Source organism: Chelonia mydas, chromosome 1, assembly GCF_015237465.2.
Source record: "Chelonia mydas isolate rCheMyd1 chromosome 1, rCheMyd1.pri.v2, whole genome shotgun sequence".
In the NCBI taxonomy this organism is placed as follows: domain Eukaryota; kingdom Metazoa; phylum Chordata; order Testudines; family Cheloniidae; genus Chelonia; species Chelonia mydas.
The window spans coordinates 285,712,732-285,739,135 of NC_057849.1; the positions used below are offsets into that span (position 1 = coordinate 285,712,732).

The 26,404-nt window shown below is 41.2% G+C and overlaps 1 protein-coding gene across 3 annotated transcripts in view; it reads right to left on the reverse strand.

Moving 5' to 3' along the window:
- HMGA2 (high mobility group AT-hook 2) overlaps window positions 1–21,009 on the reverse strand; it is a 173,915-nt gene extending 152,906 nt beyond the window's left edge. Inside the window, exons 1-3 of one of the 3 annotated variants that reach the window (XM_043548320.1) lie at window positions 20,681–21,009; window positions 17,788–17,948; window positions 6,955–7,041 (exon numbers count right to left, since the gene is read on the reverse strand). In XM_043548320.1, coding sequence (XP_043404255.1) covers window positions 6,955–7,041; window positions 17,788–17,847 — 147 coding nt within the window. In that variant the 5' untranslated portion in view covers window positions 17,848–17,948; window positions 20,681–21,009. Of the gene's footprint in view, window positions 1–6,954; window positions 7,042–9,494; window positions 10,289–17,787; window positions 18,067–20,680 lie in introns of those variants that run through there. The other 2 variants (XM_037887188.2, XM_043548324.1) reach the window with 2 other exon arrangements.
- Between the last annotated feature and the right edge of the window lie 5,395 nt (window positions 21,010–26,404).

A 26,404-nucleotide genomic window follows, 5' to 3' on the forward strand; every position in this document is an offset into this window, starting at 1 on the left:
TGAACTATCTGAGGCATTAATTTTTAAGAAGGGATTAGTTTAAAATGTTCTAAATCAACACTTTACATCTTAGTAAAGGACCAACAATCCCCCTCCTTTTTTTAAGGTTTTACTTCTCTTAAAAATAAGATCATGCTGCCAATGTCCTTAAAAAAATGAACATGAACTTGTTCAGATCTACAGCAAACCTGGTCTTGAAATCAAACTTAAAAAATCCCAGTAAATTGACATAGACTATATAAAGTAGCTTGACTGGAAAGAGTACATGCAGATTTCTTTGAATAATCAATCTTCATTTCCAGTCCTAAACTGTCATGCAGTGTGGCTGAGTGCTGTTAACAATCTGTTTCACCCCAGAGGTGGCTACGTTTCAGTAGTGAATAGTGTTCCCTGTGTATAGTTTGTATATCAGTTTGTAAAGTGCTTCGGGACCCTTTGTAATGAAAGGCACTATGTTACTGCTGTATATGATTTCCACCTCATGTCAGAAGAAAAACATTTCCATAGGTCTTATCAAAACCAAATCTTTCCCAGAGGTGAGCTGGGAAAACAGCAGTGCATTCCAATTCATTATGTTTTGGTACAGAGAGATGCTGTAAGCAACAGGAAGGTTTCCATAGACTAAACTGCAGAAGATGAATGACAAAGACTTCCATAATGGACATTTTATCTCTACTCTAAAAGGCAAAGACAAAACACTTCTTGAACAAACAAGAAGGAAAATAATGATAAAAATATGATAGTAAAGACAAGGAATCTAGGAAACATAGTTCCATTTTTTCACTTGGATAATTATTATTAATATTAATATTTTGACAAATAAAGCACAAGTTTACTCTGGGAGCACAGTATTGTCACTTAATATAAATACCTGGTGTCATGACTAGTTATTTAGCAGTGATCCTGTCAAATAAATAAAATTGTGCGGAATAATGTAAAATTTAATTAACAAGAAGTTAAACACATCAACCCAACAGCACTACTTTGCCTTTTGAATAGATACTGTATTTAGAGCAATTTAATCTAACTACTCTGCTAGCTGTTTGCTTTCATTACACTGTTGTGTCTGGAGTGAGGAACAAATCTAGAGAGAACACCAAACCTCCCAAACATAACAAACAGTATTATTTAGACGGCAGCTTGCAAGTGATCTCAGCTACGCACTGCAGTTTATATCTGCTTAATCAAAGGAAGCTGTTTCTTTTTAATCCTCTGATGCAATGTAGAGTAAGGTGTGTTGTGTTGGGTTATATCTCAGCACAAGACACAACATGCTGAGACATGACTTTGCTCTATATAACATAATACAACAACATTTAACACTGAACATAAAATAGAGAAGGGCTGAGCAAGGGGAGGGAAGGTTAGCATATATGCAGTTTAAGGGTGTTTTTCTTTTTTAAAAATTAACACACTTTTGTGTGCAATATTATAACCAATTAATTGCTGCGATAAAACATTTTGGGAGTGGAACTGAATTAAATAGCTTTTAGAGCACAAAACATGTCTGAGAAAATGGTATTTTTCATGTATCACAATTGCCATTTCAATCCTTTTCATATTAAAGACAGTTAAGAGTCAATGGAAAGGTCTGCAATTCATCTAAGCTTTGATAGCACAAGGCAACTTGAAGCTGCTTCATAACCTCACACTGTATGGGGCTCAGCAAAAATGGAGTGTGACTTTCCCACCACCAGCGCCTCCTTGGTCTATGGGTAGGCAATGCCAAGCAGAAACTGAAACTGTACAGTTGAAGGCAATTAACAAGACAAGATGAGTGTAAATAATTGAATGGATATAAAGTGTTCTTCGGGCATCCATATATTGTCAAGCAGAAACACAAATGCAACAGAATCCATATCTTGTGAACTCTGTTTTGCAAAATGATCTGTTGAGATGTCAAGATAAAATGTGTCAGAGGCATAGGTTAGCTGGAGTAATTGATAGCTCTCTCAACAAAGATCACTGTTGTCAAACCTAGTCAAGAGAACTTGCACAATTAAGTGTCCCTCTACTGAAGTCACTTTGTTAAAAACCATAATAAAAGGACTCTGAGGTACTGAACAGACTAATCTTGTTACAGCTTCCATGTCATATTTATCCAGTTTACCGCCAAACGGGTTGTCCTGCCTGACACACCTTACTGAAAACATCTCAGTGGCTGAAGTCTCCATGTTTTAGGTGCAATGACCACTTGTACATCATATAGAATCATAGAAATGCAGGGCTGGAGGAGACCTCAAGAAGTCATCAAGTCCAATCCCCTGCACTGAGGCAGGACCAAGTAAACCTAGACCATCCCAGACAGGTTTGTCTAACCTGTCCTTAACAACCTCCAGTGATACAGATTCCACAAACTCCCTTGGAAGGCTACTCCAGAGCTTAACTACCCTTACAGTTAGAAAGTTTTTCCTAACATCTACTCTAAATCTCCCATGCTCCAGATTAAGCCCCTTACTTCTTGTCCTACCTTCAGTGGACATGAAGAACAATTGATCACAGTTCTCTTTACAACAGCCCTTCAATATATTTGAAGACTGTTAACAGGTTGCCCCTCCCACCATCTTCTGTTCTCAAGGCTAAACATGCCCAGTTTTTTTAACCTTTCCTCATAAGGCAACTAGATTTTCATCAACCAACTTAGGGTGAAATCATGGCCCCAAAGAAGTCAGTGGCAAAACTCTCACTGATTTAAACAGGGCCAGGATTTCACCCGACTATTTAATTTAGAGACACAAACCTCTCTTCATAGAAGGCATATAACAAAGTGTAGATACAAATAGTACCACTAACTTTTGTTTGCAAAGTGTGCATTTTCCAACTCATGTTTTTGAGTTATTTAATTTCATTCTAATGAAAAATAAATGACTCTATTTTATTGAGCTGGACCTAAACTTTTAAATTGAAGGTGAATTTGACATAAGAGCACTTCTTGGGATTTCTGAAGTTTTCTGTTATGGCACAAAGTAACTATTTCTATTGTTTTACTCCAAAAGCGCGTTTCTTCATTCCAAATATGGGAAATTTTATCAAGCACAAATATAGGAGCTAAACAAAGAAAAGCCCTGAATGCATAAGGGAAATGGAGATGTACTGGTAACAGTGCTACCTCAGTCTAACAAATAAAACATAGGTATGGAGCAACCAAGAAGATAATGGAGGGATGTCAATATGTTGTCCTTTTTGCAAAGTCAAACATATAATCCTTAGAAAAGAGAAGTCCTCCATTTATTCTCCAATTTTGGTTTAAATGAATGACAGCAGGTCTTGTTCAGAGACATAAGCTCCAATGATAGAGTAATTCTGAACACTCTAGTACAATGTGATTAGAGTCCTTTTGTGTCTGTCTCCTACTTGTCATCCGTTAATATGTTATTCGCATTCACTGTTGGTGGAAAATTAAAGCGACTGAGAGGTTGGGGTGTTTTTTTGTAAATTACAGGCTTACCTGCTGTATTCATCTAATAAATATATGTAATAAATATGTATAAACTTGGTAAAATTCTATTTTTATATAATTTTGACTGATATTGGTTTGTTTCTAAGCCTTTTTTATTTTCATCTATTTAAATTTTCACTGTTGCACAAAATCATGGGTTTTAAGCCTTTTTTAAAAAATTGTATCAATTTAAACTTTCTCAGTTGTAGGAAATTATGAGAGGGTCAGACAATAATTAATTTAATTACAGCAGACATTGAGATTAAAAAAGATAAAGCTTTAAAACCGTTCAAACACAAATTGTGATCACATCAAATTATGCAAAGTAAATATCCTTAAATCAAACTCCAGTTATCAAGCAGCATTTTTCTTACTTTGCCTATATGTACATTTTGATTATTATTGATGGAAATATTTTTCATTGATTTTTGTGAGAACAGTGAAATCAGCGTTCACCAACAAACATTTACGGATAAAAAACTACCTTTCCAAGCCTAGATATGTATTATAGGCAAGTCAGTTTTTATGTGTGTATTACCTGAAATTAGAGTAATTGCTACATTATTAGCTGTCCAATTGGTCTTGCAACATTCTGCATGCATTGTCAAGTTTCACATTGCTAATTTCCTAACAAGCACAGTTTGTTTTCAAATGCCCCAAGGCCAGTTTACTAAGTCCAAACACAAGCTCTGCAAGTAAAAAAAAAAAACCATACACCAAGAAATTTTAAATACACCACAGAATCATGATCACAGGGAAAATGGTGCCTCAACTGATTTAAGGGTATTTACTTTTTAAAGTATAACAAAACAAAGCTCCAATACTTGTCTGAGTATTTTTAGCTCCCTGACAGTTTGTGTAATACATTTTTAATTGTTATGTGTAATGGTCTGCAAGAGAACACCCGATCAATTAATCATGAGTGCCTTCTCACGTCTGCTCTGTGGGTTCTAGTGGTGTACGTTTATCTTACATGTTGTGAACACTATAGTACATTTCAATGAGCTCACTTTGAAAACCATAGGCCACACACTATTCTATAGAAATTCCAGCAATTTTCAACTGCATGTACAGCAACCAAGTTTACATATATAGGGTCTTAGCAATGTTAACAAGCAAGGCTTTGAGAACTGGAAAAGGATATAGAGGCCCTTCAATTAATATATATGTCAGAAAGTTACAACTGTAATTCATTATTTTAAAAAGTGATACCAACAACAACTGAACCATGAGTTTTTGTTTGTTTTTAAATGAGCAAACTTTTCAATTCAGGTTTACTATGAGGAAATTTATCAGAAAAGAAATTGTATAAAATAAAAACTTTGAGGTGTCAAATGTGATATTACAACATCTATTTTAAAAAAGGGCAACACACTGTTAGTTGAAACATGATCCCAAAGCTTTTACTTTATTTATTGATTTACTTATTTTTAAAAGTTCTACAACTGTTTTACACTTCGGAATATTTAACAAAGACTTGTGCATCTTACCCAAGATACATATTTTAACAACCATTCCATCACAAAAATTAAAAAAAAAAACAAACCCATCAGACTTATATTTAAGGAAACGTCAAAGATTTTTTAATAGTAAATAAGACATGTGCCCGTTGGTCAAATTTTATTATACATAACATTCTGTAGAATTTGCCTTAGTTACAGTAGTTACTTGGTGAACTCTGAAAATTGAAAAGGTGCTATTAACTTGTTCAGTTCTTAATTCAGACTAAAAAGGAACTACATGCACCAAAATGATCTGAACATAACTAAACTGCATAATATATAGTTTTGTATAATAAAAAAGTCTTTTCTAATTTATGATGATTTTAAATCACTCAGATTTATTAACAGGCTTTAATATTTCTACTAGAAATATCTTTTAAATATACATTTCCATGAAGAATTAATTTAAAATTTTATTCTCGCTAGAAATATTACACACAATAATGTCTACTCTTCCAACAGTAATATTCAAAACATTTAATCTCAAATTTCAATTTTCCAAACTAATAAAAATTTGTTTTCTCTCTTTTGAAGGATTAAATTTAAACTGTTTAATACTGAATCTGATGTACATTTTTAACTATACAAAGAAAAAAACCTAAATACCTACACTTATTAGGGTAGCAAAGCGGTTTTTGTACATTTTAAATATCTAACCTGAAAAGTACAATTTTTACCAACTTATACATTTATTGATTAAATATACTGTTTTTTCCCAGCCCAGACACTAAAAAACAATTGGAAATTCAAACACTATAGGAAAATGTTCCTTCAGCTAATGTTCAAAACATTTAAAACAGACATGAAAGAACTTAATATTTATCACTAGTTGCTATGGTAATTTATAACACTGAAAACTATCAAACTTAACATGGTCAGTGCCCTCAGGCACAAAGTAAACCACATTTTAAAATTAACCATAATTAGATGAGCCAACAGCCATCTTCCAAAACACATTTTACCACATAACTACTAAAGAGTAAAAGACACTGATACACTTAAGCACCACAGTTCACTCCCAGATTTTGTAAGCTTTTGTTTTCAACTTAGTACCCGTAAATTAGTGCTAACTGCTGTGGAACCCTCCACAGAACCATCACTCCTGTACTTATTTTCAAAACTACATACTTGCATTTACTTCTTATGTTCACCAAAAAAATGTCACATATAAATGTATTATTAGCCTTGTTAGCAAGATTTTATAATGCACAGCATTGGCAAATTTAAATTAAGCTAGTTTTTCAGGTTGAACTTGCAATTTAAAATCAATGAACTAAAAGGATTGTCTTCACTGGACTGGTCTGTACCATTGCTAAACTATTCAGAACCCCTATGGTATGTATCTGCTAGCAACACCAAATTGTAGGAGTGGTTCAAAAGACTAATATTGCTTCAAGAAATAGCATCTTTGAAAGTGATTACAAAACAATACATAGCAGGCTGTTACTGTAACTCACAGTTTACCATCACATTTTAAAACTGTAAATTTCAAGAAATATTTCTATCAACACATAATTGGATTTACTTCTAATTACCATATGTTTGACAAAGCACTTAGCTTTAATAGACAGATTTGGTTTGAAGTAGTAATGTAAATAAATGTACAGGAAATGAATTTTCATTTTTATGCACAGAAGACTTTTTAAATCTTAAACTGGAAAATAATATTAATAATAATAATTAATAATATTGATTTTCTTTCTAGACCACAATGCTAGCTGCAGAAGATCTCAATCAATATCTCAAATATGTCATATTATTTCATACTGTATGCACTGTACAAAAACTAAATTGACCTCATATGTTCTGTGCTAGGGTCTTTCTGCAGCAAATGTTAACTCTGATCTTACAAAGGTAAAATGCGGAAAATATGTGGCCTCCATTATTAAAAATGGTTCAAACTCTACAGTTCAAAGGCTGAATGACTGGAATAATTTGGAAACTAACAGTAACTGTTAAGAACTCTCTCTCTCTCTCTCTCTCTCTCTCTCTCTCTCTCTCTCATAATCTCACCTTCTGAGCTGCTTTAGAGGGACTCTTGTTTTTGCTTCCTCTTGGTCTTCCTCTTGGTCTTTTAGGAGATGGTTCTCCAGCTGGTTCCTAAACACAGGAAAACATGCTATTGTAGCAAGAATCTCCACAAGACACTACCCAAATAGACCTTAAGTATAAACAACAACTGAAGAGCTACCTAAAAACATGAAGTGTAAATGAATGATACAAAGTTTAAAATGAAGTAGAGAACTCTAGTTTGCATATTAAATGGAGACTTCATTTAAATTGTAATTATGTAAGAACATAATGAAAATTTGCATATTCTAACAACTGTAAAACATACCAGAAAACACAAATTGTTAACAGGGATGTTGACTGTGAACTTTGTGGAAAGATGGTTTTTCAAAATTAATTACTCATTTCATTTATGTTTCATCATAAGAGTATACAACTATGGTATGTAGTTTCTATCACAAACATTTTTTGGAAAAGCTCAATACTGAAAAACTGGAAAGTAATCTGCAATTTTCTCTTAAGGGCACAAATAGTTTTTTTTATTTGCCTTTGTTATTATGAAGTTTGCATTTGTCCAAACTTAATTGTCTTTTGTTAAAATGTAAATGTAAAGATTTCTTTACAACAGATTTTTGGCATGCAATATATATTTTTGGAAATAAAATATCTGTAACAAAAAAGTTTAACACATCTATACAAGAACAGTGATTATTTTAGCATTTTTCTTAACTGGTCCCTGTGTTTGTTAGTAAATTAACTAGTCATTAAAATGGATATGAATGACTAATAGTTCGGATTCCAAATATTTATTCAGTGAATCATAAATACTATAAAACTCTTCTAGTTCTAAATATTGAACATTTCATTCAGATTACAGGATGTGGTAAAATTAATTAAATGCAGTATGTTAACTTAAACCATCCTAAAACCCTTTAGATTTTAAATTCCCTAGTACATTTAGATAGTCTGGAAAGGAGACTAAATGATACGATTCTCAGTTGCGAGCCACAGAGACATGGTGCACATCTGGATCGAACACGTTTTAGGAGATGCAGTTTTCTTTCTCTCCGAGCCATTCAAATGCTAAAAAAAAAAGCCATGCTCAAAACTTGCAGAGCCAATGCTACTGGTTGGTTTTGTTGCAAGACCACGTTGTCGGAGCCAGGTGTAAAGTGAGTTTGTGGGGTATAAAGCTGAGATCGCAAAGCTGAATAAGTGTCACAGGGCAGAGCGGGAAAACGTGGGGCTCCAGTTTTGTGGTTTTCCATAAGGATTTTCTGTGCATTTTTCAGGAGCACACTGGAGGGGCAGGAGCAGCTGCATATCCCCCAGTTTAGGGGAATGCTTTCGAGGATGTTCTGCACCTCAGAGCTCCCATAATATTTTCAAATCATCTGACATGCTTTGAAGGAAGTGGTGGGATACTAACGAATGGAGTAAACATGTTTAAAGCCCGCGGAAGTCAGTTTAAATGAGCTCACTAGAAATCCCCACACACTTCCAATCGGTACTTCCGAAGCCTGCGAATTATGGCAAACAAAACCTCCAGCTCGGTGCTTCCCCGTGCTGCCTCTGCAAAGCTGCAAGCTTAATTGGTTGCATCCGCAGGCAAAATCCCCGCAGCATACATCGCTTCAGAGGGGGTGAAAAGAGCCGGACTCGGGGAAGCAGAGTGGCAATGTCACTGCAGGAAATGAAGGGGGGGGGGGCACAAGTCGAGCAAGCTTCAACCCCAGTCGGGTCCTGCAAGTGAAGAGGGGCCCTTTTTGGAGTCCCTGAAACTGACCAGGGGTGCAAAGCGAGGGGGGGAGCGCTGGCTCTCCCCGCCCGCAGCCAGAACCCGGAACAGCCCCCCCGGGAGGTGGAAGAATGACCTGCCTGGCAAAGGGCTCCGGAAATGCAAAAGGTGTTGTGACTGCGGCGCTGCCCCCCTCCAGCAGCCTCCCCCCTCGCCGCCGGGAGTGGGGGGCACCTTCGTGCACACGAAGGGGGGTGGGGTGGGGGGACCAAAAGCCAAGCGACTTTGCAGCCGCACCCCCCAGCCCCAGGATCTAGGGGCTGGGCTGGTCAAGCTCGGAGGCTGCAGCAGCCGGCGGTGGGACCCGACCCCCCCAGGCCCGGAGCTTGCAAAGGCTCCGAGAGGCGGGCGCCAGCGCAGCTCGGTCCCTTCGCCCTCTCGCAATTTCAAACTCGGCTCGGGGATGACCCAGCGCGCGCTGGTTGGCCGGCTCCGCGCCGCACATTTCCATTGAACAGCGCTACCGCCGCCGCCGCCGCCAGCAGCGCGCCGCGCACAATAGCCAGCGCCTCTGCCCGGCAACCCACCCCGCGCCGCCTGCCGCCGCCGCCGCTGCGCCTTTCCCCCCGCCGGCGGGCCGCTTAGCGGGGAAGGGCGCGCAACAAAGCCCCCCGCCCCCCCCCCCCCGCAGCCCCTCACCCCCCGCCCGGTCCGGTCCCCAGGACTCCGGTGGCAGCGGGAGCCAGTCCATGGCCACGCTCGTCTCCTCTCGCGCGCGCGCTCCGTGCAGGGAGCGGGTACTGACTTGTGGCTGCTTCCTGGGTCTGCCCCGTCCTCTCTTCTGAGGCGCTGTGGCTGCAGGTTGCTCCTGGGCAGCGGTGGAAGTGGAAGGCTGGCCGGCTCCTTCCCCTCGCGTGCTCATCCTGCCGCCTGCCGCCGCCGCCGCCGCTGCTCAGCCGGGAACAATCGCTCCGAGCACCTTGAAAGCTAAGGGGGGGCGGGGGGGGGTTCAACCCGAGCGCTCGCCGCCCGCTGCCACCACCACACACCGGACGTCCTGGTGCTGCCAAAAAGGAGAGAAGGGGAGGAGGAGGAGGTGATGGTGGTAGCGGTGCTGGTGGTGGTGGCGGCGGCGGCGGCGCGGGGGGGGACTCTCCTCTCTTCTCTCCCGTACGCTTTGGGAGCAGGGATCGCTAGTAACGCGGAGCAGTTCAAGAGGGGGGGTGGGGAAGGAGGGAGAGAGGGTGAATTGCAGCCCTACAAATGCCAGGAGGGGGGACCGCGGCAAGCAGAGCAGGAGCAAACCAAGTGGGGGGGGGGAGGGAAATATCTTCTTGCAAAAATGGGAAGCAAGCGGTGGCTATCGCCCGGGGACCGGCTCAGGACCCAGTAAGAGGAGACACATTGGAAAGGCACGGGGGACTCGGCCCTCCGGCCAGGAGTCATGCACACTGTGGAGATGGGGGGCTGGGGAGCGGCAGAGAAAGAGCGATCATTTAAACAAAAAGAGAGGGAGAGCGAGCGAGCGAGAGCTGTGGTCGTGTGTGTGATGTGAGCTGCTGGGGCTAGAAATATTATTAGGCGAGTCCTGCCCACGGATTAAACTAGGATGAGTAAAAACAAAAACACCTTTGCCCGTGGGTGGAAAAAATAGGAGGGGGCTGTGTGAAAAAAAAAATCGAGGAGGAGTAGGAGGCAGGGCGAAAACCCTAGGATCGGGGGCTGGACCGCGGCCAGATACAACATTAGAAATACAGCAGCATTGGAAGCAGAGGCAGGCTAGAGCACACGGAGACCAACTCACGTGTCCAGCACCGTTCATGCCCAACTTGCTGCTGCAGGTTTAAAGGGACAGACCGGGGATTCCCACTGCCCCCAGTCCTCTGCCATAGGCGCTGGAACTAGGGGTGCTGGGGATGCTGCCGGCACGTCGGGGTTGATGTAGTAATAACCCACATATATGGTGTTCACCTTCAGCACCCCCACTATAAAAAGTGTCCCAGCACCACTGGTCCTCTCTCTCAAACCTGAACTAGCCAAGTTTGGGCAGCTGTACAAATGCACCTCAGCTCCTCTGCTACAGCTTGTCAGGCATAAAGGTTTGTCAACCAACCTTTCTAATAGCTACTTGTTTGCTTCCTCCAGTGACTTAGTTATTTTGTCCTGCCCCATTCACTTCAACCTCCAAACCTCTGCACAAAGGCTCCAAGTGAGGGGTATAAGACATACAATAAGGTACTAACCTTGCAAATAGCATCTGATTCATAAGTGACATTTCTGATGCAAATAACAAAGAATAAATTGAAAAGTAAGATGTCTACAACAAGATATGGCACAGAGATGCACTAGTTGCATTGCTAGATAATCTCCTTATACCCATGGAAAAGGGCAAACACTAGTACTTCTAGACCTCTCATGAGCCTTCTGTACAATTAACCACTAAGTGCTGGCTCACCAGGTTCACTTCTCCACAAGACCTCTCACATGCAACAGTCCTGACCTTTTGGTGCTGTCTTCCCTCCTATATGTCTAACTAAATTCTCAATATTACAGCTGCACTTGCTAAGAAAGAGACAATGCAGTTACTCATCTCTACTAAAAAAAGGAGGACTTGTGGCACCTTAGAGACTAACAAATTTATCCTCCTTTTCTTTTTGCGGATACAGATTAACACGGCCGCTACTCTGAAACCTGTCATCTCTACTAGACTCTGAAAGAAAAAACAGCTCCTGGATGAAGTGCAGCTGGCTCAGAATGAAACTTGATTGGGTGGAGGTGATACTGATGGGAAAGAGGAACACTTTAAGGGACTGATTGAAGCCCTTTGTCAAAAGGTGTGTCCTCCAACTGTCTAGGAGGTGCACGACTTAAAAATCTTACCAAAATCATCAGCTAGCATCCCAAAGTGTCTTCTCCCATCTTCTGCCATTCTTTCCTCTCAGATGCAGACCTAGCCACAGTTATTCATGCCTTTATCTTGGCAAGGGTGGATTCACTCTACATAGAGCTGATTGTGAAGGCTTCACGAAGGCTTCCATCTCCCTAAACAGGACACTGGGAGCATCACACTAGTGCTTCATAGGCTACTGTCGCCTCTCAACTAATTCCATATCCACTTCAAGGTCTTGGTCATTATCTTCAAAGCTCTCAATAGGCTAAGATGTAGCTGCCTCCAGGACTTCCTCTTTCCCCTCAAATAAGCTACAATCAGCAGGGACAATGGGGCCAAGCAGCGATGAAACAGAGCTCACAAAGCAACTAGCCATGAAGATAGAGATAGCTCTGAGATTTTACAGATGGACTATCACAAGAATCCTACAGACAGAAAGCCACTTTGAATGATATTCAGTTTTCTTCACATTGTGAAGAAATCTGTAGAGCCCTGTAAATCTCTGGATATCCGGGGACCATGTTTGCGGATTGTGGATGGATGCGGATCCAAATGTTATAGAGCCCTGGAAATCTGTGGATATCTGCTTTATATCCAGGGACGATGTTTGCGGATCGCAGATTGGATGAGGACACAAATTTTGTATCCACACAGGGCTCTAGAAATCTGAAGATCTCCAAATCCATCCAGTACATCAAAAGATTTAACTGTTGCATGAAAGAGCAAGATTTCAAACAAAGATCATAAAAATCAATAGTTTCAGGTGGAGCAGTAAATAATTTTTATAACATCCATTCATCTTGTTGATGTCTCTGTAAGACAATGGTACATAAGATTCCTGTGATCTTTTATCTCCAAAACCACTGTTCTTATTGATTCATCCCATATGGGCTATTAATAGTCATGTGTGTCTTCACCAAGTTCTTAACAGTTCTGGTGACAATGCTATGATTCAAAGGTATTAATGTAATGCCATAATCAGACAACATTCACATCAGACAACTGTCCAGAACTGTCTTACTTTGAAAGCTGTTCAGGGCAGGGGCTGTCATTTTCTGTACTGGTGTTCGTACTGTACATAGCATGATAGAATTTTAATCCTGGTTGGGCAATACAAATGAATAACAATAACAACAGAAAACAAATAAGTGTTACCATCTGAGATATAAAGGGCCATGAGTTCATCATTCATCTGTAGTTGAGTGTATTTCTTCATCCCCTGAAAATCGCTACGACTTGAATCAACATGGTCTTCTTGATGGACCAAAGAAAGAAGAATTTATAATAGAAATCTGCCTCTGACTAATCAAACAGCTTAGTTTTAATTCAAGCCACTCATATCCAGGATACCTGAACACAGAAGCAGAGAGGACATATAGTACACAGAATGGATTTCAAGCTGCGAAGTTTTTGAGGCAACTGCTTATAAGCAGATATGTTTGCATCAGACTGTAATCAAAAGGTGAGCAAATATTTCTCAAAGGACACAATAGTATGAGGAACAGATGCTGGCTGCCCACCCTGGCTGAAGATACTTGTAACAGGCAGGGCCATTCTATGCATTCCCCTGTGCCCAGAAGTGGCATTGAAGGTGATCCTCACCTTTCTTTCCTCCAGCTTGGCACCAATAAATTATCTTGCACAGATCAGATTAATAATAAGCCAAAACAAACTCGTCAAAATAAGTATGTCTTCTTTAATGGAGCCCCAGGGAAGAGCACTTGGAAATAACAGTTCACGGACCATTACCTCAGGATCTGGGTTCAGAGCTCCCAAACAAAGTTTCTGCCTCGTCAGGCTAGCCTTCTAGAGATGGAGAGAGCTCACCACCCTTTTGCAGGCTGTTCAGCTTCCATTCTCCTCCCACCCTGTTCAGCTTCCTCTTCCTGTTTAAACAGGCCACTAGAACAGAGTGGGGAGTCTTCTGCATTATCCCCAGGCTGTTCTATTTATGAGTTCCAGCCTGGCCCGTAAATGGGCCTACATACTCCTACACAACCTTCTTATGCACTTTCCCACTAATCTTACTGCTGAACAAGTTCCCAAGTAGCCATGTAGTCCCTGGTTTTCCACCCTAGTGGTCAGTGGAGATATCTAGGCATCCATTCCTTTTAACAGCTAACCAATCGTGTCAAGTAAGGATCATTGTTCCACCTAGACCCTGTATCCCTGAATTTGATATTGTGTTCATTAAATGGAGTAGCCATAAAGAAGAATGATGACGGCCTGACTGGAATACTCTACTTTCCTCCAGGAAACACTGCATAAGGTTTTGGCTTAGCTTTAAGCATTAGTCTATCAACAAAGATCATGATCCCAAGAATTAATTATTATTATTATTTGATTCTGGTAGCAGCCATCATGAGATAAGTATTTTACACACATAAAAGAATGCATGGTCTCTGCCCAAAGAGTTTACAATCTTATCATTAGGAAGAGAAGAATTAGAGATGTATTTATTTAAATACTTAGATTTGTATTAAATGTGCCATATATCCTGGATTATGTAACATTTAAAACATTGACATATCTGATTAAATACATTAATTAACTCCTGCTTACATATTTAGTTATTCAGTCTCAGTAAAAATAATAGATTTTAAAGCCAGAAGGGATGATTAGATCATCTAGTCTGACTTCTCCCATAATACCATATAATTTCACCCAGTTTCAAGCCCCATAACTTCTGGTTGAGCCAGGGCATATTTTTAAAAAGACCTCCAGTCTTCATTATAAATTATAGGTTAAAATTTATGTAAGATTATACATTTTTAAAATAATTTCCCTGACTCATTTTTTCAGTCCTCCCCTTTCTCAAAAGCCTGGGAAAACAGACAGAATTTGAACTATGTCCTGACGTCAACAGGCTCATGCTGTGTTAAACCATGGGGACACACAAGTCCCATACACAAGAGCCCTTCTCTGAGTACACACTGCCAGTAACTCCCACCTGTGTTAGCCAGGGTCTCAGATGCTCTGAATTGCTGAGATATTACACAACACGAGATGCAAAAGGAAGATAGGAAGAATAGTAAGAAGCCAACATGACTCCATCCGGAGATCTTTAATGACCTGAAAATCAAAAAGTAATACTACAAAAAGTAGAAACACATGGACAAATTGCTAAGGAGGAGCACAAAAGACTAGCACAAGCATAAAAGGGACAAAATCAGAAAGGTAAATGCACAAAATGAGTTACATTTAGCAAGGGGCATAAAAGGCAATAAGAAGAGGTTATTTAATTACATTAAGTTCAAGAGAAAGACGAAGGAAAAAGTAGATCCTCTACTTAGCAGGGAAGGAGAGCTAATGACTGACATCAAGAAGACTGAGGTGTTTAATGCCTTTTTGCTTCAGTCTTCACTAAAAAGGTTAATAGTGACCAGATACTCAACACGATTAATATTAACAACAAGGACAAAGGAGTGCAAGCCAAAATAGGGAAAGAAGAGGTTAAAGACTATTTAGATTAGTTAGATGTAGTCAAGTCATCAGGGCCTCATGAAATTCATCCCAGGATACTTAAGGAATTAGCTGAAGCAATCTCGGAACCATTAGCAATTATCTTGGGGAACTCATGGAGGACAAGTGTGGTCCCAGAGGACTGGAGAAGGGAAAATATAGTATCCATCTTTAAAACGGGGAACAAAGGGAACTCAGGGAATTATATACCAGTCAGCCTAACTTTGATATCAGGAAAGATACTGGAGCAAATTAATAAACAATCAGTTTGTAAACATCTAAAGGATAACAGGGGTATAAGGAATAGCCGACATGGATTTATCAAGAACAAATCATGCCGAACCATTCTTCCTTGACAGGGTTACTGGCTTGGTGACTGGGGGGAAGCAGTAGGCGTGATATATCTTGATTTTAGTGAGGGTTTTGGCACAGTCCCACATTACATGCTCATAAGCAAACTAGAGAAATGTGGCCGAGATGAAATTACTATAAGGTAGTTGCAAAACTGGTTGAAAGTTATCAGTGGGTCACAGTCAACCTGGGAGAACGTATCTAGTGGGATCCTGAAAGAGTCAGTCCTAGTTCAATATTTTCATTAATGACTTGGATAATGGAATGGAGAGTATGCTTATAAAATTTACAGATGACACCAAGCCGGGAGGGGTTACAAGCACTGTGGAAGACAGGATCAGAATTCAAAACAACCATGGCAAATTGGAGAATTGCTCTGAAACCAATAAAATGAAATTCAATAAAGAGAAGTGAAAGTATATCACTTAGGAAGGAAAAATCAGATGCACAACTACAAAACAGGGAATAATTGGCTGGGTAATAGAACTGCTGAAAAAAATCTGGGCGTTATGGTGGATCACAAGTTGAATAAGAGTCAATGATGTGATGCAGTTGCGAAAAAGGCTAATATCCTTCTAGAGTATATTAACAGGAGTGTCATCTGTAAGATGTGGGGGGGAGTAATTGTCCCACTCTGCTTGGCACTGGTGAGGTCTCAGCTGGAGTACTGTGTCCAGTTCTGGGAACACACTTTAAGAAACGTGTGGATAAATTGGAGATCATTCAGAGGAGAGCAGCAAAAATGATGAAAGGTTTAGAAAACCTGATTTATGAGGAAAGGTTAAAGAATCTGGGCATGGTTAGTCTTGAGAAAAGAAGACTGATGGGACAACCTGATAACCGTCTTTAAATATGTTAAGGGCTATTACAGAGGACAGTGATCAATTGTTCTCCATGTCCACTGAATGTAGGACGAGAAGTAATGGACTTAATTTTCAGTAAGGGCGATTTAGGCTAGATATTAGGAAAAACTTTCTAACTCTAAGGTTAGTTAAACACTAGAATAGGCTTCCAATGGAGGTTGTGGAATTCTCATCATTGGACATTTTTAAGAACAAGCTGGACATACACCTGTCAGAGATGGTGTAGGTTTACTTGGTCCTGCCTCAGAGCAGTGGGCAGGGCTCGCTGACTTCTTGAGGTCCCTTGCAGCCCTGTATTTCTATGATTCTATCAGCGGTCTTTCAGGTGGCTAGATATCCTTGAATGCTGCAAAACAGCCTGTGGGCCACAGCATAAGCACATTATGTGCTAGATGGTGCTTGGCCATTGTTTGAGTGTTCTTAGGAAGGGTGAAAAGAGCTAGGAACAACCGAAGTGCAAAGACTTCTCTCTCCTAAAATTCACAGGAGAGCTATGGGTTGGGATGAAGGCAAGTTTTGGCTGCAACTTTTACAGTGCCAGCAAGCAAGGATTTCTGGACATGGACAGGGGAGCAGTTTGCAACATTCTAAGGGATTGTGCAGCGTGCACTCGCCCGCTACTTCTTGGAGGTGCAAGAAGAATTGCACCTTCTAAGAGACAGATCCTCCTGGAGCAACTCCTAGAGTGACCTGGCTCAGCAGTGCCCTGAATGCTGGATTAGTAACTTAAAGGCACAGTCTAGCCCAGTGGTTCTCAAACTTATTTGATCGGGCCCTCCTTCTTTGTGTCTGTAGTTGCCCCCACCCCAAAAAAAACACCCCACAACATATTCCTCCAGCCAGCTTTGAAGGCAGAGCAGAGAGCAGTGGCTGCTGGCCGGGAGCCCAGCTCTGAAAGCAGCGCCGTGCCAGCAGGAGCATAGAAGTAAGGGCGGCAATGTGAAAAGTGATATTCGTCATTATCACTTTTCACATCGGACTTAGCATCCCATCACCACCCTTACTTCTGTGCTCCTGCTCACTGCTGAAGCCCTACTGCCTCCAGGTGAGGGATTGGGGAGAGGGGAAGGGAAGGAGAGCCTGAGCCTGGGCCGCCTCCTGGTGAGGAATTGACCAGGGGACAGGGGAAGAGCCAGGAGGCAGGACTGCAGCGGTCAGCCCCAGGGCAGTAGGGCTGCAGCCTCTGGCTTTCCTCTTTATCCCCCCTTCCCAGGTGTGCATGGATCTTCTGCATGAGCCCCAGCTACCTGGGGCTAAGAGCCAGAGCTCTTAAAAAAAAAAAAAAAGCACACAGCTCGCACCTCCCTTGACACATTCTCACACCTCCCTTGGGAGGCCCACCCCATAGCTTGAGAACCACTGATCTAGCCCTATAGGTGCAAGTGGCTATCCTATCCAGTGAACAGACAGCTGAGGCAGCTCTGTCTATATTCCCCTGTATCGTGGGTCATCAGAGTGGCCAAACTCATAAATCCATTTCAGGAACAATTTTGCCCTCCTTGGAACCTAAACTGGGTACTCTAGGAACTCACCAAATAATCTTCCGAGGCAACATCTTTTGTATCTTGACTGTCTATCCATGGAAAACTCATCCTTCCAGGAGGAGAATTGGATTCCTGAGAATATCACCTTCATTTATGACTAACCATATCTCTCATTTTCACTGGTCCTGTTTGATTAGGCTCCCTTCATTCTGCAGGAATACAAAGCACAAGAAAGAAAAGGGTGGGCACAAACTGTATGTGTGAAGAACCTTTAGAGTATGTATTGTAGGGACCAGAGTGAACTGCAAATCTTCCACTCTTTTCTTTCATTCCACCCAACCTGCTATGATCAAAGGAACTGCTGCCTTAAAAATCAGTGATCTGCAGATGGCTGAGATAATGCATGAGGGAAGCAAAATTGAAATTGACGAACAAGACCCAGAAAAAAATTGAAGGCTCACTCTCAGGCCTTGTCGACGTCAGGGAATTTTTACAGAAAATTCCCACCATTACTAATATTAGTGCAGCTGCACCGTCTTTAGCAATCCTGGGAGCCCTTACACATAAGAGTTTTCATCTCCAGAGCCATTTTCAGCGCTGTGTCAATTAACCCCACTCAAAGCAGGGTTAATTGACACAATGCTGAAAACGTCTGCCGGAGCCGGAAAGCCGTCTACACTAAGGATCCCATTGTTGCTAATGTTGGTGCAGCTGCACTGGAATTAGCAAGTGTGGGATTTTATTTTTATTATTTTGGGTAAAAATTCCCCTGTGTAAACACAGCCCCAAAGTGTAGTATGTCCACCTTGTGGGCCAAAAGTCCATTGGCTTCAGCCCAAGAAATATGCAGAGCTGCAACCAGGTTTCAATGTTATACACTGGATTTCTGGTACAATCTTTGTGATGCAAAGAGAAGGCTCTCTAAGAGGAAGTCTCTGTATTAATATCTTAAATTCTCTGTTTATTAGATTTCTTTTGGATAGCTTTGTTTCTCATCTATGTTCATGGGATTGTCATTGCTTGTTACTTTCCACTAGTGCAGATGTGAGAGGAGGAAGAAAGGAAGATCTCTTGTCTGGTAATACCATTTCAATGATTAATATGTTTGTTAGTCCAGAATCATCCTGTAATTCAGAGGTTTTTTCCATATGAAGATCTGATTCTTTGCATTTGGGCTGGAGACTCTTGTTTGTTTAATGCAAATAAATAAATAAGGGCCTAATTCTGCCACCCTCACTCATGCTAAGTAGCACCTTACTTTGTGAATATTGCTATTTATTTCACGTGGAGTAAGGTACACTCAGTTTGAGGAAGGGTGACAGAAGCAGTATATCAATTAGTTTCTATGCATCTTTGAAAATGCCTGAAAGGGTCTGGGTCTTCTGCCCTGCTGAGCAGGACTGACAGCTCTGTACTGCCCCTACTAATTGGGCAGGGAATTATTGTGGTAGAAATATTCCTTTTCCATAAAACTACTGATCTGGCAAACATTAATGATCACATTTTCAAAAGGCCATACAAGCCTGGGTTGTGAGAGCGCATAGAAACAGGCCCACACAAACCTCAATTTGAGGCCCCAGTCCAGCAAAGCATTTAAGTACAGCTGCCAAGTTTTGAGCAGCTTCATGTGTGACCATTTATGCAAATCAATAAATCAGCTAATTTGCATATCTTTGTCAACTTCAGCGTATGCTCAACACACCCAGCCCAAAGTAATGCGGGGGAGGAAGGACAAAAGAGAAGGAGCTGCAGAATACTTAACAGCGGTTAAGGGTAGGGAGTAGAGTGCTGGGGTGAGTGGCAGGTACTAGATGTGTTGATGGGTGAAAACTGGTGGATGTCTAAAGGTGCCAGGAGCTAGCTAGGGAGGCAGCTGGGTGCTGAATGGGGCTTTTTGGAGGGAAGATGGAAGTTATTTGGTGAAGTGGCTGGGTGAGGATATGGCTGGGAAAAGGTGGAGTGTGGCTGTGTGGGGAGGAACTGGGGGAGGGTTGTCTAGGGTAGAAGCTGCGTGGAAGTTTGGATGTGGCTGGCGATTTCCGGAAGGGGAAGCTGGGAGCCAGCTGAGTGAAAGGAAGCTGAATGGGGTCTGTCTGGGGCCAGTACTGAGCACCCTTCATCTCTGTCCCAACTACGGCCACCAAGTGCTCTTTCCCCACTCTGATCCAGCAGTGGAAGAAGAGGCAGAGGTGCAGAGAGGTCTTTGAGTTACCTGCAGAGCAGGTGCTACAGCAGGCCCCAGTAACCAGGAGAGGCTGCAGGCCACTGGGCTTGCAGGAATTAATGATAGAGCTCTGAAGTCATGAGTGTCACACAAGACGCATAGCATTTAGCAGCAACATTTAAGCATATGCATAGTGTGCGATCTAGCAAACCACTGAAGTTTACACATTGGGTGTTCCACAGATACCAGATGAAAGGTACAGAAGTGCACACGTCCTTTTGCACACAATTTTGGAAATTTGGTCAAAAGCTCCCATCCCCAAACTCTGTAGAATCAGCTCTTTTTTCAATTTTTGGAGTGCGAGCTTGCATACTTTGATATGCTTCTTTGTAATTAAAAGTATTTAAGAGTAGCACATTTTCCTCTGCAATGAGTTGAATTATTTCCTTTTTAGACCTTCCAGAATTAACTACACCATATCCAAATATTGGCTGCAGTCCACATGTTTTAGATCATTTTCTATAATAGTCCTGTTGTTATAGAATGCTATGTGTGTGTGTGAGAGAGAGAGAGACCGACATAATTATTTGGAATGAGAAATCATAGTATATTAATTCCATAAGTGATTTTTTAAAATAGTAAAATACAAGAGAGAAAACCCTGAGTAGTGAAAGTATTGACTTTTAAGGTTTTAACTTGTGCTTGTGCTAGTTAACGCTTCTGATCCCAGCACATTATGGTACTATATGTATTATGCTAATAACATTATTAACTTACCTTTTCTTGCTGTATAATTTTCAAACAAAGATCCAATTTAATGTTGCTTATTCAGAATTCCATGTTCCCTCCTTTTTGACTTAATCATTTAGAATGTATCTTTCTGATTTGACCCTCAGAATTTGTTGATTCATTGTGACCTAACACGAGAAGATGAAACGGGTGACAGATGAAAATCCCTGTTCTTCACAAGAAATCAAAGACAGAGATCTGTATCCTGTCAAGACTTTTAGGACTTACACGAAAGCAGATACTGCAAGCCCAGGACTATTCATGTGGGTAAGGTAAGCAGGATTTGATGGGGTACAAAACAAACTTTACCTGAAACAAGGTCAAAGAGTGAAATACACTTTGCCCGTTTAGCACCATAATGTGCTGGTGAAGTTCATGAGGACTGGATTGAGAATTGCCCTCCCATGCCCACCTGGGGACACGATGAAGCCAATAGATCTGTGCCCATGTCACCTTTTACCCAGCTCTCTCTCCCTCCAACACACACTCACTCTCCCAGCATGGAGGAGCTGTAGAAATCCCTTGTACTGGCCAATCCAGTTGTCACCCACCTTGTAGGGAGCTGATTCGGAGATAAAGTGGTGCTGACAGCCCTATGTATACCCTTTGTGCTGGAGTGAATTTCACCCAAACAGAACACATTCAGCTTCTGTAACTTTTCTTTTCAAGCTAAGACAAATTTCTGCTAAGGTCCATTAACAATACTTGTATTTTTAATCAGAATTCATTTTGTTCTGTATTTTCTTTGGAAATAACAATATTACAGCTTATATGAAATACAAACAAATGAGGGAACAATTTTTACCTCCATGTATGAATAGCATTTTGCAATTTGTCATTGTGATATATTTATCCTTTGAACTTTCAGTGAGCTCAGCTGAAAAAAATGCTTCTCTTCAGCACTTTACTGGAAAATATTTTAAACCATGGAAGCATATTACCATTAGAGTTTAGAAATTAGTGGCTAACGATATTTTTCTGCTCTCTGTTTTACAAATTGTGTAGTAAATTATTTGGTATGCAGTAGATGCTTACTAGATACTTCAGAAGGTGTTAAAAAGTAAGCATTCCTATTCAAATTAATATCTATTATGCAAACTTTCACTATGATTACTCTGGGTCTGCCCGCTCAGGCACTACAAATTAGTATAATACAGCTTCAATGAAACAAGTGTCAACAATGTACACAGAGGGACAGATCCTCAGCTGGATTCAATGGTCATTGTTTGGCTGGAGCAATGACTATTTGGCAGCAGTTGAAGATCTGCCCTTGGATTTTTATCTTCAGCCTCATGACTCAAATTCATAGTGTTATACTGCCATTGCACTCCTAACTACTGTGTAGTCTCATAAAGTAGCATCGCTGGTGTTACTCTTTTTAAATGATCTTTAAGAAAAAATTATGCTCACCCTAAATGGTCTACAGTGGTTGTACTTACACATTTTTCAACTTTGCTATCTAAATAGCTTTTCCTCCATATTCCTTACATGAGCAACTTAATTAGGAAGGCTGATACAGTTGTCATGGCACTAGCCTTGGGCTTGAGAGACATGGATTCAGTTCCCTGCTCTGACACAAACTTCCTATGTGACCTTGGGCAAGCCATTTAATCTCTCTGCCTCCATTTCCCATCTATAAAATGGACATAATAGTGCCTCCGTATGTAACCTAACATGGGTATCATGAGATTAAGTACATTAAAGATTATGAGATGATCAGCTATTAAGATATCGGGTGCCATAGTTCTCAAGAGAGAGAATACTGAGGTAAATTTGCTTAGTTATCTGACGGCAAAGAACATTTTTGAAGTTTTTCAGTGAGACTGAAAGTAGTAAGAAGGGGTCAAACCTAGATATTCAAAGTTCTAACTATCCTATCTCCAAATATTCATGTTTTTTATTATTTTCTAAGGATATTACTAAACATCCATGATATAATCACAAAAAAATGAAAACTCTCCAGGGCATGAGCTTAGTTGTATAATTAACATGGGTGGCTGAAAGAACAAAGTAAACCTGAAGCAAAACTTGTACCAAAACCACACCTAATTATATCTTGCTGCTTAAACCTGTATATATGTGTTTGCTACACATCTGCCATTTAAGGTATGTATTATATGCAATGTTATATGTTATTTTGATTTAAAAATTTAAAAACACAGCATGACAAGCTGTGTTACTATATTCACACATGCCTCAAGGGGCAGAGGTGTACATCCTAACATACTTCTTAGACTGCATTCTAATTCAACCACTACAGAGTTACAAATCATTTACATGATTATATTTTGTAAATAGTATACTGATTTCCTCTTGCTTATCCTGGTGTCAATCTGGAGCAAATCTATTTAAGGCAATGGAGTTATACTAGTGAGAGGAGAATCAGGCTCAATATACAGATTTACATTTATTAGACCAAATCCTGAAGTCTTTACTCAGCCCACCATGCTTTCCTCTGCTCCCATGAGCAAAGGGAACTGAAGCCTCGGGATCTGCCCAGGGAAGGCAGAAAAGAGGGGAGATCCAGCTCTGAGGCATGTTTCCCTTTTTTAGTTCACAGCCCCAGAGAAGCCCCTCTGTAGGGTTCCAGATCTGTGAGTGGATAGGGCTGCAAATGGGGCAGAAGTCCTACCTTTTTAGGGTACATCTACACAGTGAAACAAACAAACAAAAAAATAACCTTCCAGTGCGTCTCAGAGCCCGGGTCATCCGACTCAGGTTCTTAGCGTTCAAAATAGCACTGTAGACACTGGGGCTTGTGCTGAAGCCTAGGCTCTGAGACTTCCGCCCCTTGCCATGTCTCAGAACCCAGGCTCCAGCCTGAGCCCAAATGTCCACACTACTGTTTCTAGCTCCACAAAGTGAACTCAAGTCATTTGACCCAGAGCTCTGAGATTCACTGCTACAGGGTTTCTTTTGCTGTGTAGGTGTACCTGTGACAGGTTCCCCCCAGGGTGCCACCTGGAACTGGCGTACCGCTGAGCCCTCTGACCCATCAGCCTGGGCTCCCTTTCACACTGTGAAAAGTTACTGCTGCTGTGACAAGTTACAAAGCCCTCCAAGCCAGCACTTTCACCAGCATTCACACAGGCAGGGACACTCCCAGCTGCAGTCACATGCAGGCTCTCTAACCACCAGCCTCCCAGCCTTGGACCCCAGAGCAGTACTCTCCTGCCCTGATCAAATGTGGCTAGTATATGGGTTTAATACTCGGTCTACCTCTCCATCAGTGTGAAGAGGACCATGCACACTTGTGGTAACCAAGCTGAGATTTTCCCCAGACACCTTAGTCAAACGCACACTGGTTTGGCTTAACACATAAAATAAAGTTTATTAACTACAAAAGGATAGATTTTAAGTGATAGCAAACAGATCAAAGCAGATTATCTAGTAGATAAACAAAACTGCAAGATGAGCTTAACATACTAGATAGGTAGGATATGAATTAGCAAATTCTCACCCTGAATGATAAACAGACTGGCAGATTCTTAAGGCACAAGCTGCCTTGGCTTTTCAGCTTGGGTTTCCCAGGTTTTCATACACAGGCTAAAAATCCCTCTAGCCTGGGACCATCACTTCCCTCAGTTCAGTCTTTGTTCCTCAGGTGATTCCAGGTGTGTTGTTGTAGGAAGAGAGAGGTCCTATGATTATTCATTTCCCCCCTTTTATATCTTCTTCCCACTTGCTGGAAAGCTCTTTTGCTGGGACCTGGGTCAAACAGTTCCCATTGTGTAGTGCTATTTCTGAGAGGTTTCTATTGTACACAGTTCCTGGGGTAATCCTTGTGCTTGTGTGCATTTCCTCAATAAGCCATGAACATTGTTTGGCCTTTTTACTGTTGTACCCAAAAGGCTGCTTGTGGGTGTTTTCAATCTCACAACATGTTTCAGTAAAACATACATAGCCAAACTTCATAACTTCACATATGACAATAGCATATACAATCCAATGAGATAGTAATGTCAACCAGATCAAGACTTTTAGAATGATACCTCACAAGGCATACTTTGTACAAAATATATGCTAATTACATCACAGGGGTGAATATTGGGATGCCAGGATGTCACTGTACCCATAGATTGTCTCCACCTAGATATGCAGGGCCACCCTATGCAAGTCTCCACAGTCTACAGTTACTTGTGTGGGTTACCCGCCTAATCAGACTCTCCTCTGGGGAATAGCTCCTGGAGTGGCTGGCTTTGGAGGAGCCCCTCACAATAAGGCTCTTTCAAGAAGCCATGCTGTCTAGAATCTGTATGGAGGAAGGGGCCTCTGCCTGGCTTCCCCTTGCTTTCAGTGAACATCAGGAAACCAGTTGAACTCATCTGTGAGGCGAGACAAACCTGGTTTCCATGATGAAAGACCATGAAAGAAACTCTGTGAAAGCTGACACATGGAGTCTTCAGACCCCTGTTTGTGAATAACCTGCCTGGGGAAAAATGGGGAGCATACATCACATAGTAAACTGAGACTCCTTCCACTCAACCCTAGAATTTGCTTCTCTCACAGCAGGATTTATCTGATATCACACAGAAGATCAACTGCATGGGGTTGGCCGCCTGGAGCATGAAGAACAACAGGCTGAATACAGAATCATAAACATATCAAAGAATTCAGCCCATTCACACAAGTAGGCAAGGGAACAATGATGGCAACCAGAGCCATCATCTGTGACTCTGCACCATCCCTTCCTGGATGGTAGAGGATAGTAGAAAATGCCTGGCACATACTAATCATATTTTGTTACTAGGGTGTTGACATTACCCTATTTTGTCAATATCTCCATTGACGAGGGAAATCTACAGCCCAGCCTACACCATGTAATAGGCTGACCAATACAAAAGAATGCCACTCCTGGTGGCATTGTGGAAACATCAGCCATCTTAGACTCTGCAGACCTAAGTTTTAGGCCCCGCATCCTTACAGGAACAAAGACAGCACCCATTGCTCTGGTAGGTGAGTACCTAATGTTCATAGAAAGAAGAAGTACATCAAAATTCATCCTGTTAGACTGCTCTATAGCATTTAACATAAGAATGGCTATATTGGGTCAGACCAATGGTCCATCTAGCCCAATATCCTGTCTTCTGATGCAGAGGGAATGAACAGAACAGGGAAGTTTATTGAGTGATCTGTCCCCTGTCATCCAGTCCCAGCTTCTGGCAGTCAGACATTGAGGGACACCCAGAGCATGAGGTTACATCCCTGACCATCTTGGCTAATAGCAATTGATGGGCCTCCATGAACTTATCTAATTCTTTTTAGGACCCACTTATACTTTTGGCCTTCACAACATCCTCTGGCAACAAGTTCCGTTAGTTCATTTTGCACTGTGTGAAAAAGTATTTCATTTTGTTTGTTTTAAATGTGTTGCCTATTAATTTCATTGGGTGACCCCTGGCTTTTGTGATATGTGAAGGGTAAATAACACTACCTTTTTCACTTTCTCCATGCCATTTATAATTGTATAGACCTCTGTTATACCCCACCCCTTAGTCGTTTCTTTTCTAAGATGACAAGTCCGAGTCTTTTTAATCTCTCCTCATATGGAAGCTGTTCCATACACCCCCTAATCATTTTTGCTGCCCTTCTCTGTATCTTTTCCAATTCTAATATATCTTTTTTGAGATGGGGCGACCAGAACTGCATGTCATATTCAATGTGTGGCCATTCCATAGATTTATATAGTGGCATTATGATATTTTCTGTGTT